The sequence below is a fragment of the Portunus trituberculatus genome, chromosome 45 (genome assembly GCF_017591435.1).
Source record: "Portunus trituberculatus isolate SZX2019 chromosome 45, ASM1759143v1, whole genome shotgun sequence".
Classification (NCBI taxonomy): Eukaryota; Metazoa; Arthropoda; class Malacostraca; order Decapoda; family Portunidae; genus Portunus; species Portunus trituberculatus.
In genome coordinates this window covers 4,277,480-4,289,979 of record NC_059299.1, presented here as the reverse complement: position 1 = coordinate 4,289,979, position 12,500 = coordinate 4,277,480, and the positions used below count along the sequence as shown (strand labels likewise).

The 12,500-nt window shown below is 45.8% G+C and overlaps 1 protein-coding gene across 4 annotated transcripts in view; it reads left to right on the top strand.

Moving 5' to 3' along the window:
• Positions 1–12,500, top strand: part of LOC123519325 (chloride channel protein-like) — a 106,641-nt gene that overhangs the window by 72,826 nt on the left and 21,315 nt on the right. The window contains exon 1 of one of the 4 annotated variants that reach the window (XM_045280540.1): positions 9,637–10,359. The exons of the other annotated variants lie outside the window; for them this stretch is intronic. Within the exon in view, the coding sequence (XP_045136475.1) occupies positions 9,778–10,359 (582 nt within the window). The 5' untranslated portion in view covers positions 9,637–9,777. Of the gene's footprint in view, positions 1–9,636; positions 10,360–12,500 lie in introns of those variants that run through there. 4 annotated transcript variants of the gene reach the window in all.

Genomic DNA, 12,500 nt, shown 5'->3' with positions numbered 1-12,500 from the left:
CTTTTCTTTATTTTTTTTCCTTCCTTTCATTCTTTATAATTTTCCATTAGGTGTTTTTCCTCCTCCTCCTCCTCCTCCTCCTCCTCGTCCTCCTCCTCCTTCTCCTCCTCCTTTTGTATCCTTTTCATTGCCTTTCTCCTCCTTACCTTCGTGTGTGTGTGTGTGTGTGTGTGTGTGTGTGTGTGTGTGTGTGTGTGTGTGTGTGTGTGTGTGTGTGTGTGTGTGTGTGTGTGTGCGTGTAGGTAAGTGAACATGTGTCAGAATTACATGGAAAGTTTTTTTTTTCTTCTATTTCTTTTTAATTACTTCTTTGTTCTTCATACTTGTTGTGGTGTGAGTCTTACCTGTGTCTTTGCTGTGATTAGGTTTCCAGACAGGTGACTAATTGGCAGGTGTGTGGGTTAATGATGATGAATATTGTGTGTCAGGTGTTAGTTAGTGTGTTGTGTGTTGTAGTGCTGTTGTTGTTGTTGGTGGTGGTGGTGTTGTTGGTGTTGTTGGTGGTGGTGGTAATGGTGGTGGTGTTTTCCTTTCTTTGTTCTTGTTCTTCCTATTTCCTTCGTCTTCTTCTTTATTTTTTTCCTCTGCCTTTCTCGTTCTTCTTTTTCTTTTTCTTGTTACTGTTGTTGTTGTTGTTGTTTTTTTTGTTGCTGTTGTTCTTCGTCATCTTTTCTTCTTCTTCTTCTTCTTCTTCTTCTTCTTCTTCTTCGTATTATTATTATTATTCTTTTCTACTTTTTCTTACTATTATTATTCTTATTCTTATGATTCTTATTATCACTGTTGTTGTTGTTGTTGTTGTTGTTGTTGTTGTTATCAGCATTACCGTAGCGTGTAGTTACGGTCATTTTTTGTTACTCTAATTTATATAAGAGCTTTGGCGCCTTTTTCTTCGTGATACATTAATATTTCCTTGCTTATTTTTTACTTACATTATAGTAATTGAAGGATACACTACCTTAACATAACATAGCATAACATAACCTTAACCTAACGTAATCTAATTTCATCTCACCTCACCTCACTTCATTTCACGTAACAGAACATAACATTTCACTAACCTAACCTAACCTAACCTCACCTCATCTCACTTCACCTCACCTCACGTAACAGAACAGAACATAAGATTTCACCTGCTGTAAGCTAACCTAATCTAACCTAACTAATCTCACCTCACCTCATCTCATATAACAAAGCACAACATCTCACGTGGTCTAACCTAACCTAACCTATCCTAACATGGATCGACATTCGCTTTGTTTTTCTTTATTTTCTCTTTGATTGATCCAACAGTTCTTTATAGTCCTATGTTCCGTGAGGCGTTACGATGCATTACGTCACCTAGCGTCACGTTCCCTGCTGTAGCACATACATACACACACATACACACACACACACTCACACACTCACACGTCACCATCCATAATACAAAGACACGCCTACGATGCTATTTTTGGGTATCATTCGTCTATTTCTGTCCATCGTTGCCTACCTGTGTTCTATTCTGACTCTCCTCACACCTGTTCATCGCCAGGTACACGCTATTAATTAACGCGATAGGTAGCGAGTTGTTGTGCTAAGTGTCACGGTGATTCGTGTCTCCTCATTCATCTGTGTCACGCGGCAAGAGTGTCTGGTGTTCGTAACCTTGCTGTGCTTTCAATTTTTAATCATGCATTTGACCTTTCACTGTTTCCAATCTTCCATAACAATTCGAACAGTGTTAAAAAAGGAATACAGTCACACACACGCACGAACACCGACACCCTCCTACCACCCCTCACACACACACACACACACACACACACACACACACACACACACACACACACACACACACGGTAAAAGTACATAACAGAAAGCTAATTTTGTGTTTTCTAGAATCCAAAACTACTGAACTATTTCTAAATAAAGAACAAGTGTCTAAAAAATGTTTGAATCGACGTGAAGTAAGAAAAGAGAGAGAAACAAGAATAATTACGTATTTAGGTAACTGTAACAAAAATAAATGTAAACAAAAAAAAAAGTGTGACTTGTCTCTCATAAAAACAAAAACTACTTAACCCCTTCAGTACCATGACGCGTTTCCATATTCATTCTGGTGACTATTTGGTGATTTTATACAGCTTCAGAAACTCATGTGGGAAATTAAAATAGTGAAGACTGTAACCATTAATCTTCTGACCTCCTTAGACCCTTCCTAATGTCAATAAAATAGTCTAATCCCACACAAATCTCAAAGTAAAAATGTCTCCCAGTATTGAAAGGGTTAAACTGTTAAAATATGAAAAAATAACTTGTAAAAAAACGAACAGGTGTTAATGAGACAGAAAAATCCCTCCATTGTTACGTCACTCACCTGTCCAGCGTTACGTCACTGTGCTGCGCTGACGTCACTTGCGCACTGATGACGTCACTTGTTCCCGCTGTCACGCACCCCTCCTTCCTTTGTCGTGTGTGTCGGAATGTGTCACTCATCTATTTCCGAGTAGCGCAGCGGCTGGACGGTACATCGGAGGGTGCAGTTGTATATGTAACTTGCAGGGTACTTGTTCTGCTTCAGTGTGGTGGCTCTGCTCGGCTGGAGTGCTAAGGGGGTGACAGATACGAGGATAAGAGGACAGAAAGAGGATAAGAGGACAGATAGAAGATTAGAAAAGATATTTGTGTTGTGGTCTTGTCTTTTGGTGTCTTCGTTGTTTTGTTTTTTTTTTTTTTTTGTGATTTTTCTTGTTTTTTTTCTCTTGTTTATTTTCTTGTAGTTTTGTATTTTTTCGTTTTCCGTTTGGTTTTTTATCTTTTATTTCAGTTTCTCGTTTCTATTTCATCTTTTTTGTCCACTTCTCAATCTTTTTTTCCCCTTTTCCCTTCTATTTTTTGCTTTTTTTCCCAATTTTACTCCTTTATTTGATTATTTCCCCTTCCCCTTCCCCTTGTTTTGGTTCTTTTTGTTATTTTTCTCTTATTTTCTATATTTCTATTTTTTCGTCTTCCGTTTCTCCTTTTTTTCCTCTTTTATTTCGGTTCCTCGTTTCAATTTCATCCTTTTTGTCCCTTTTCCCTTCAATTTTTTTTTTCCAAGTTTCCTCCTCCATTAGATTATTTCCTCTTCTAGTTTTACCTTTTCCTTTCCTTCAACTCTCTCATTCTTTTCCATATTACTTTGACCCATCTCTTGAGCTTCTATTATATCCTCTTTTCCCATTTTCCTTCAATTTTTTTCCGTTTTCTTCAACTTTAAAGCTTCATTTGACTATTTCCCCTCGTTTTACTTTTTCCTCTCCTTCAACTCTCTCATTCTTTTTGCTATTTTCTATTTAAGCCTTTCTCTGTCTTGGTTTTCGATTCTCCCTCTTTTTTTTAAGCTCTTCATTTTTATTTGTTTATTTATTTTTTGCTTTGTTATTCATTCCTTTATTAGTTTCCTTTAGCCTTCGCCATGAGTGTATTATTTCCTTTGGCCACCTCGACTTACCTGTCCCCGAACACCAGGTGATTAATTAACCTGTCCTTCCTTCCTTCCTTCCTTCCTTCCTTTTAATCTATATCTCTCTTTCATTCTCCCTTCCTTCCTTTCTTTCTTTCTTTTTTTTTTCTTTTTTCCTTCCTTCATTCCTTCATTCCTTCATTCATTCATTTCTTTCTATTTTCGTCTCTTTCCTCATATTTTTTTGTTCATTCCTTCCTTCCTCCCTCCTTTCCTTCCATCCTTCCTTCGTTTCTTTCTTCCTTCCTTTCTGTCTATCCATCTTTCTGTCTTCCTTTCTTCCTTTTCTTTGTAAGGAGCGCGGTAGAGGAAACTGAGTGTGTGTGTGTGTGTGTGTGTGTGTGTGTGTGTGTGTGTGTGTGTGTGTGTGGTGTTTCACGGAAGGGATCGGAACCTTATCTATTCAATCTTCTTTCTTCCTGCGTATACACAAACTCATTTCATTGAAGGTATCTGTCATGGTGTGGCGGTGGTGTGAGTGTGTGCGTTGGCGGGTAATGGAGGGTGTGGTAGGTGTGGTAATAAGGTTAAGGTATGTGTGGTGGTGTGTGGTGTGGTGTGGTAATGCTGTTATTGTTGTTGTTGTTGTTGTTGTTGTTGTTGTTGTTTTCATGGAATCGTGATTGTGTCTTGGAAATGTTTTCTTGTTAACACTTTTTTTTCTCTACTATTTTTTGGGGCATAGAAAGAAAAAACAACTGCGTATACCCTAAACAAACACACACACACACACACACACACACACACACACACACACATATTGATTGAGTAACGTACACTTTCCTTTCTTTCATCAGGCCTTCGTCTTTCAAATGTGAGGTCTGTTGATAGCGTTGCATAGGCAGTGTTTCCTTCTTACTGGGGCACGAAGAGGAGGAGGAAGAAGAGGAGGAGGAGGAGGAGGAAGAGGAGGGTGTTTAAAGGAGGAATCGTGAGAGGTCGAGTTGGTTCTTGTGTTTGGGTTCGATTCCCCTTGAGTGACATGGAAGGGGAAGGGAAGAAAGACCTGACTCGTGTGCCTGTGTTGAGAGAGAGAGAGAGAGAGAGAGAGAGAGAGAGAGAACCCTTTAAGCATGCATATTCGTCTACGAGTATATTCTCATCACGTGTCTCTTTTTATCTTTCTCCCTCCGCATGAAATCTCCTAGCCTCTCTCTCTCTCTCTCTCTCTCTCTCTCTCTCTCTCTCTCTCTCTCTCTCTCTCTCTCTCTCTGATAAGGTCACTCTATGGTCCCTAAACTTCAGATCGTATAGAGGTGACCCAGTAAGTACCTAGCAAGTGGCCCTCCCTCCTCACTGGTAAACTGGTAAACTGGTAAATCTCTTGTCCTTTCACCTGGGATCGAACCCTGGCCAACTACACCCCCCCCCAACACTCCTCCCCTGTCTACCCTTACCTTACTCTCCATCACATAAAGAAAACGGAAGATGCAAAAAGGTTGGATGTTGCATATGGATTGCTATTGTATATTGTGATTGATGACTACTACTACTACTACTACTACTACTACTACTACTACTACTACTACTACTACTAGGAAGTGCCTTAGTTTTCATATATCTTATTTTTTTTTATTAGATATTAGCCAAGGTTCTTTTTATTAGACGGAATTATATTTTGTGCATCATGAAACGTGTTTGGTGAAGGTCTCTCTCTCTCTCTCTCTCTCTCTCTCTCTCTCTCTCTCTCTCTGGGTGTAAAAGTGGATTTGGGACCTAGGAATGTTGCAAAAGGCAGGAAAGTCTTTTTTTTTTTTTCTCACGAGCATTGATAAGAAGGTTAACTGCCGGTAAACGCTAGGTGTGTGTGTGTGTGTGTGTGTGTGTGTGTGTGTGTGTGTGTGTGTGTGTGTGTGTGTGTGTGTGTGTGTGTGTGTGATGGAACCTAGCCAAACCTCATATGCATCACCACCACCACCACCACCACATGTCCAGCTATTCAGTAAAACCAACTTTCCATCCATCCACTTGGCGCCGAATGCTGCCCTTGACTGACCCCTCCCCCCCTAACATACACACACACACACACACGCACAGAACTCTTTGTAAACCCTTTGCAAACCCTTCACTCTATTCCAGACCCACAGAAACCCTATTGAACCTTTATAAACTTCCTGAATCCCTTTTGAAACCTTTAAACCCTATTGTTCATCTCTCGATCCTTCCTCCCAACACCTCAGAACCCATTAACATCCATTCAGATCCCAAGAAAAGCAGATTCAGACACTCAAATACTCAGTTATAATCAGCTGACGCCCTTAAACCCTTTTCATGTCGTCATCCCGCTTGGAAAAATAGGATTACTTGTCTTTGCTCCTACGTAGGATTCCCTGAAAATCTTTTAGGATCCTTCAGTCTCGCGCAGGAAGTCTTGGGGAGAGAATAAGGACCTCTTAAACACGCCTCGCAACTTTCTCCTCCCATAACTCATTTGTTGCTGCTGATGTTGTTGTTAGTGGTGGTGGTGGTGGTGGTGGCGGTGGTGGTGGCGCCAGGTTTTCGAAAAGTGAGCGTTGGTGTGTTGTTGGTGTTGTGGTGTTGTAAGGCTGGGAGGTGGTTAAGTACACTGGTATTAGTGGTAGAGACTTTAATTTTAGTAGTAGTAGTTGTAGTAGTAGTAGTAATAGAAGTGATGGTAGTAGTAGTAGTAGTAGTAGTAGTAGTAGTAATAGTAGTAGTAGTAGTAGTAGTAGTAGTAGTAGTAGTAGTAGTAGTAGTAGTAGTAATAGGTTAAGTTAGGTTAGTAACAGCAGTAATAGTAATAGTTGGCAAGGGAAGAAGGGAGTAGTGGTAGGAATAATGGTAGTAGTAGTAGTAGTAGTAGTAGTAGTAGTAATAGTAATAATAGTAGTGGTAGTAATAATAGGTTAGTTTAGCAGCAGTGTTAGAGAAAAAAATGTAGCAGTAAAAACTATGATAGCAATAGTAGTAGTAGTAGTAGTAGTAGTAGTAGTAGTAGTAGTAGTAGTAGTAGTAGTAGCAGTAGTAGTAGTAAAAGTAGTAGCAATAGTACGATACCACCACCACCAGTAACAATGAAGAAAAGGCAGAAAAAGAAAGAGACACAGTACAACCAATGAAGTGAGACGAAGGTACACACAGGGATGGGAAATTTACTAGATGGGGAGACAGACAGACACTCAGACAAACACACAGACGCACTCCGAGACATGAGTGGGGATGTATTGGTGCTGATGATAGTTGTAAAAAGGGGTGGGGCGATTTTGATGTCTGCTTGGGTAAGGGAGGGGCGGGGCGGGGCGGGGCGGGTGAGGTGAGGTGGGGCGGGTTGGGTCGGGTCGTGGATGGTTTGCAATAGAATCAATCTGTACCTGAAGCGTAATATTTCGTACGTTGACCCGCTCTTGTTCTTTTCAGTAGGTCAGAAGATTGTTAGAATGAAGGGTAGGGGAGAGGGGGGGAGGGGTAGTGGTGAAGGGAACATAGCAGGAAGAAATAGCGTGTTTTCAATCATCTGTTAGTTGTGTGTGTGTGTGTGTGTGTGTGTGTGTGTGTGTGTGTGTGCGTGCGCGTGTGTGTGTGGTATATGAAAACCCAAAGTAACCTTCAAAAAGATGAAAATTCAGCTTAATGTAGGAAGAGAAATGTGAGAAGTGAGTAAAGCGTGGCAAGGGAGAAGGAGAGAGAGAGGGAGAGGTTTGGGAGAGCTGGCAAGGACGAGGACTTGGGAGGACGTGCGGGGCTGTTTAGTGAAAAGAATGAATTAGCGGCGAGGACGTGAGGGTGAGGTGCGGTGAGGTGCTGGCGATATAAAGCAGTGAGGAGCCGAGGACGAAGTGAAGGAGTGAAGGCGAAGGCGGGCAGTGCGTGTGGTGGCGGATCAAAGCATCGGCAGTCGGTGGCGCAGCGTGGCGGGCGGCGGTTGTGTTCCCGTCGCTCAGGGCCCCATCAGATCACCGCAGCGCCCTCCTCGTCTGCCCCAGCCGCCTCCACCACCCGCGGCCCTCACCAGGACCACTCATGGGCGTCGTGGGGCACCCGGCGGGGAGCCTCACGACAGTGTGCCGGCTGCCCCTCCCTCAGCTTCTCGGTCGCTGGATGCTCAGTTGCTGAAATACCTCATTGGATTTTTGTGTGTCTGTGTGTATGTGTGTGTGTGTGTGTGTGTGTGTGTGCGTGGGTGTGTGCGTGTGCCGGCGAAGTGAAGTGCCCAGTGTGCTCGGCAAGGAGGTGAGCGGCGCGAGGGGAAGTGATGCCCGTGTGTGTGGTGGACGGCAAGGCTGGGCGCGAATACCCCACTAGGAGGATGTCACCTCACCTGCGGCGGGGGGAGTGCTGCGGCCCCGGCCACCACCTCCGAGTGCTCGTCTGACACCGTAACACCCTGGGGGCGCCGCGGCACTGCCTGGGCACCCCCGCCACACGCCGAGACTCGCCCAGTCACTGCTGGTGCAAAGTTAAGGAACCTTTACTGTGACGCAAAGTTGTCGCGAAAGAGAGAGAGGGAGAGGGAGAGGTTTGTGTGAGGCGACGTGGCCTTGACGACGGACTTTCTGGCCCAGCAGTGCCTTACAGCCTCTTAGTGCCTCAATGGTGGCGGCGGTGGTGGTGTCTCGCGGAGGTTGAGTCCTGGCGCCAGAGTGTGTGGACACCAGGTGTTGTTGCGTGTCCCCCGAGTGTAACTAATGGTGTATCGTTGGCGCCTCTGCCGTGCCGAGCTGCGAGCCCGTGTTGGCCGAGTGACCCGCGAGGCAGCCAGCAGCGGCGAGCAGGCCAGGTCTGAGTCGATAGTGTACAGTGTCGCGGCGCCTAAGGTCTGCCGCCGCCTGAGGCAAACACGCTACAACACGAGGCTACGTTATCGAAAGCGAGCACAGGCGTGGAGCCCCGCACACCAGATATACATCGTGCGCCCCACCTGCCGCCCTGCCCCGCACCCCTGAGGTCGTGGGGAGCAGATTTTTGTCAGTGTTGTTTTTATGTGTTTAGAGAACCTGCCGCGCAGCGGTTGAGGTCTCGAGGGGAGGGTCACAAGGCCTGCTAGTGGCCCCGCCCCGGCTCGCCCCGCTCCTCCCCGCCCCACAGAGTTAGGGGGTCTGGATCCAGCCAACTTCTGACCTGCACCAATCCACGGCGTGCCTCGCCACTCACTGCTGAGGCGTCACCTTCAATCCAGCGAGTGGGGAGCCGCTGTCATTGTTTTCGTTGCTTGTGCTGCACTTGGTGCTGTTCTGCCGAGCTTGAGGGAGGCGCTCGTCTGCTCAGAAGCTTCGCCTCTCATGCGGGGCGACTAGAATGCATTTTGATGTGGACGCCTGAGTAAGGACGTCAATGCTTTAGCGAAAGAGACGCGACGCGAACCAGGCATGAGCGGGGAGCAGAGGGGAGTGTGGCGCCTGTGGGCATGGGGGAGGCAGGGGCGGCGCAGGTATTCTCTGAGAGATGTGCAGTCAGAGGAGGATGTGTGCCTTTACCGCGGGGACCCGACGCCCGCCATCAAGAAGGGCTATACCTCAGAGGACCACCTGTTGACCGGCAACCACCCCCACCCCAACGCCCATCACGAACTGGACGGGTCCCTGCCCACCCTGCAGTGCTTCACTTGGGACGGCGAGGAGGACGACGACGAGGAGGAGGAGGAGGAGGAAGAGGAGGAGGAGGAGAAGGAAGAGGAGGAGGAGGAAGAGGAGGAGGAAGAAGACGACGAGGAGGAGGAGGAGGAAAAAGGGAAAAAGAAGGAAGTGGTTGTCGTTGTGATAGAGAACAATAGAAAGGAGGAGGAAGAAGAGAAGAAAAGAGAGGAGGAAAAGAAAAAGAAGGAAAAGGAGGAAAAGGAAAAGGAGAAGAAGGGAAAGGAGGAGAAAAAGGAGAAGGAAAAGGAGGAAAAGTCAGATAAGGAAAGGGAAAAGGAAAACGGGAAAGAAAAATGGGAGAAGGAGGTATTAAAACCCGAGAAGGGAAAAGAAAAGTGGGAAAACGATAAGGAAGGAGGGAAATGGGAGAAGATAGATGATAATAAGATTGTAAATTGGGAGGAAAGTGAGAAAGAGGGGAATGCAGTCGGGGATGGGTGTGAAAAGGGTGAGAGCGAGAATGAGAAGGAAGATGACAAAGAGGAGAAGGAGGGCGGGAAGCTGAGCGGCGCCGTGCAGACCATCGTGGAGAGGCTGCGGGCGTGCGGGGTTGACCACGGCCGTGCTGGCGGGGATACCGACTGGCCCATCATTCACGACCATTTCTGGACCTCGCAAGACCTGCGTCAGTTTCTGGTTAGCAAGGCTCAGCAGGAGCTGGGGGGGCCGTACAGTGACAGTAATGACAGCATTGAGATGAAACCTTTTATTACCAATAAACATCCTGTTGTCGCCAGCCCGGCTCCGGTGGCCACCCCGCCCATCCCCACGTCCCCGGGCAGCCGTCCCCGGTGGCGGCCCCTGGGGCGGGGAAGGGCGGCGACCGTTGCGCGGAACTGGCGGCACCCGCGCTCCTCGGTGCAGCTGGAGCACATGGTGCGGCGTGATATGTCGCCGCCGCCGCCCCGCCCGAGGCTGTGGTCGCTGCCCTCCATCATCATCACCACCACTGACGATGTCACTAAGTCACCCTCGCCTCCCGACAACAGCGGCAGCCTCAGCGACAGCATGAATTACCTCACCGTGCCAAGCGGGCCGCCACGCCCGCGCCGCTGTGACGACACGCAAAGCACCCAGAGTGAACCCATCCGCAGGCTCAACAGGAACTCCACCTCCTCCGAGGACACCATCAGCGGGGACTCCAAGCTGGGCTCCATCATGGAGCTATGGACGGAGCAGTGGAAGGAGGAGGAGGACGCTGCCCGGGGCATCGCCTCCCCGCCCCCCGACACGCGGCCCCAGGCAGACACGCAATACCTCCAGTATGAAGAGTCCTTTGTAAGTGAGGAGACCTGGCACCGAGCCTGCATGACACCCACCCCCTCCCACCCCACTCTCTCGATGCAGGGGTGTGCGCCCCCCCATCTCCACCACAGTCCGCCCCCACTGCCCTCTCCGCCCCTCCCTCCCTGACGTTCCCTCGCTGTGTTCACTTGAGGGTAAAACAGCATCCAGAGTAATTGACTTTCACAGCTATCATCAAAGGTCAAGGGAGCGAGGGGCTTGAGGGAGAGGGGGGCGGGGGGAGGTGTAAGGGAGGGAGGGGCAGGTTTTAATGACCCTCCCATACTCACCTGCGTGTTTTCCCTACACCAGCATGACGTCACTCTTGGTCAGCTTCCAATTAGCTGCACACTGTAGGCAAGTCTGCGCCGCGCCTCACTGTCTCCAGAAACAACACGGGCGGCAGTGACCGGCCTGTACGCAGCGTGGCAGGGCGCCCCTCCATTGCCAACACTGATCCGATATGTTCTTTTTTTTTTTTTAGTCTAGGTTTCTTCTGCAACACGGCCTTTGCACAATCGAAGTAATAATCTCTCTCTCTCTCTCTCTCTCTCTCTCTCTCTCTCTCTCTCTCTCTCTCTCTCTCTCTCTCTGACCCATTTATTTTTCGCCTCTCAACAAAAATGACAATCTTTTATTTTGCATTTTCTTTTTGTTTTGAAATTCAAGCTGTCAAACAGTTTCTTAAATCTTTACAGCATAAAATGTTTTCTCTTTCGTCTACAAACGCGCTTCACTTGTCTCATCTCTCATCTCTCTTCTCTTCTTTTTTCTCTCTTTTCTCTTCTCTCCTTCCACGGACTTTCTCCTATTTTCACTATCATTTTTTTTCTTTTTATTAAATTTTCTTCGTCAGTCCTTCACATTCAATCATTTTTTTGTTCATATGTTTTTTATAGAAGTTAGAATTTCTTGTTTTATTCATTTTTTTCTCTTGAATTTGATGTAAAAATGCAAAGTATAGTCTCTCTCTCTCTCTCTCTCTCTCTCTCTCTCTCTCTCTCTCTCTCTCTCTCTCTTTGGTAACATATTTCAACACTCACAAAACTCAAAAGCATCGTGAGCATTTCCTTATTCGTGTTTGTGTTCACTTCTTATTGGTACACGATCTTATTTTGCTTTCTCAATGAACGTTCACATTTCCTCTCACTCGCCTACTGCATTGAGTCGCGTTTTCTTTCTTGCATTATCGAAATGTAGGTTTGTTTTTCTTCTAATCTGTCAGCAATTTTTATTCTTTATTTCCTTTCTTGTCTGTCTTTTCTTCTCTCTGATATTCTTTTTTTTTTCTTTTCCTTTACTCTCCTCTTGTTTCCTCTCCTCTCTCTCTCTCTCTCTCTCTCTCTCTCTCTCTCTCTCTCTCTCTCTCTCTCTCTCTTTCTGATATTCTTTTTTTTTCGCTTCCTCTCCTCTTGTTTCCTCTCCTTTCCTCTCCTCTCTTCTCTCTTCTCCTCTCCTCTCCTTTTCTCTCCTCTCCTCTTCTGCTTTTCTTCTCTCCTTCCTTCGTTTCCTCCTTTCCTTCCTTCTTTTCTTTCTTCGTTCTTTCTCTTCCTTTACACATTTTATCACACAACGCAACAACGTAACCTTGAGTTGATAAAATTATTCTCATCACTTTTTTTTCTCTCTCTTTTCTCTTTCCTTCCGTTTTATTTTAGTTTGTCATCGTCTCTTTTTCCACTTTTTTTTCTATCTAGCGTGTTTATTTTTCTTATTCAATATTCTCTCTAATCAGTTTATTTCCGCGTGGTTTTCATATCTACTGCCTTTATTTTTTTTTTTTTTTCTTCTATTATTCAACCGGTGACATAAATTCAATATAAACTAGTTGCGCACATTAACTGTCTTCTGTTTTTCTCACTTCTTTCCATGTCTACATTGGCCACTATCGTGTTTCTACCTTCTTTGCTTTATATATTCTTACAATTCATTCCCCCTCTCATCTGTGTCCTATTTATTCTTCCTTCGTGCGCTTCTCCGCTCTCTTTTGTTTCTCCAACATTTGTTTACGATATTTTTTTCACCTCAGGCTTGTGACATAATTCCTTCCCGATATAGCTGTTACTCATACGGTTCTACTTGTTTTCTGTTTTCTTTCTAATCAATGTATTAATTTCTCTCTCTCTCTCTCTCTC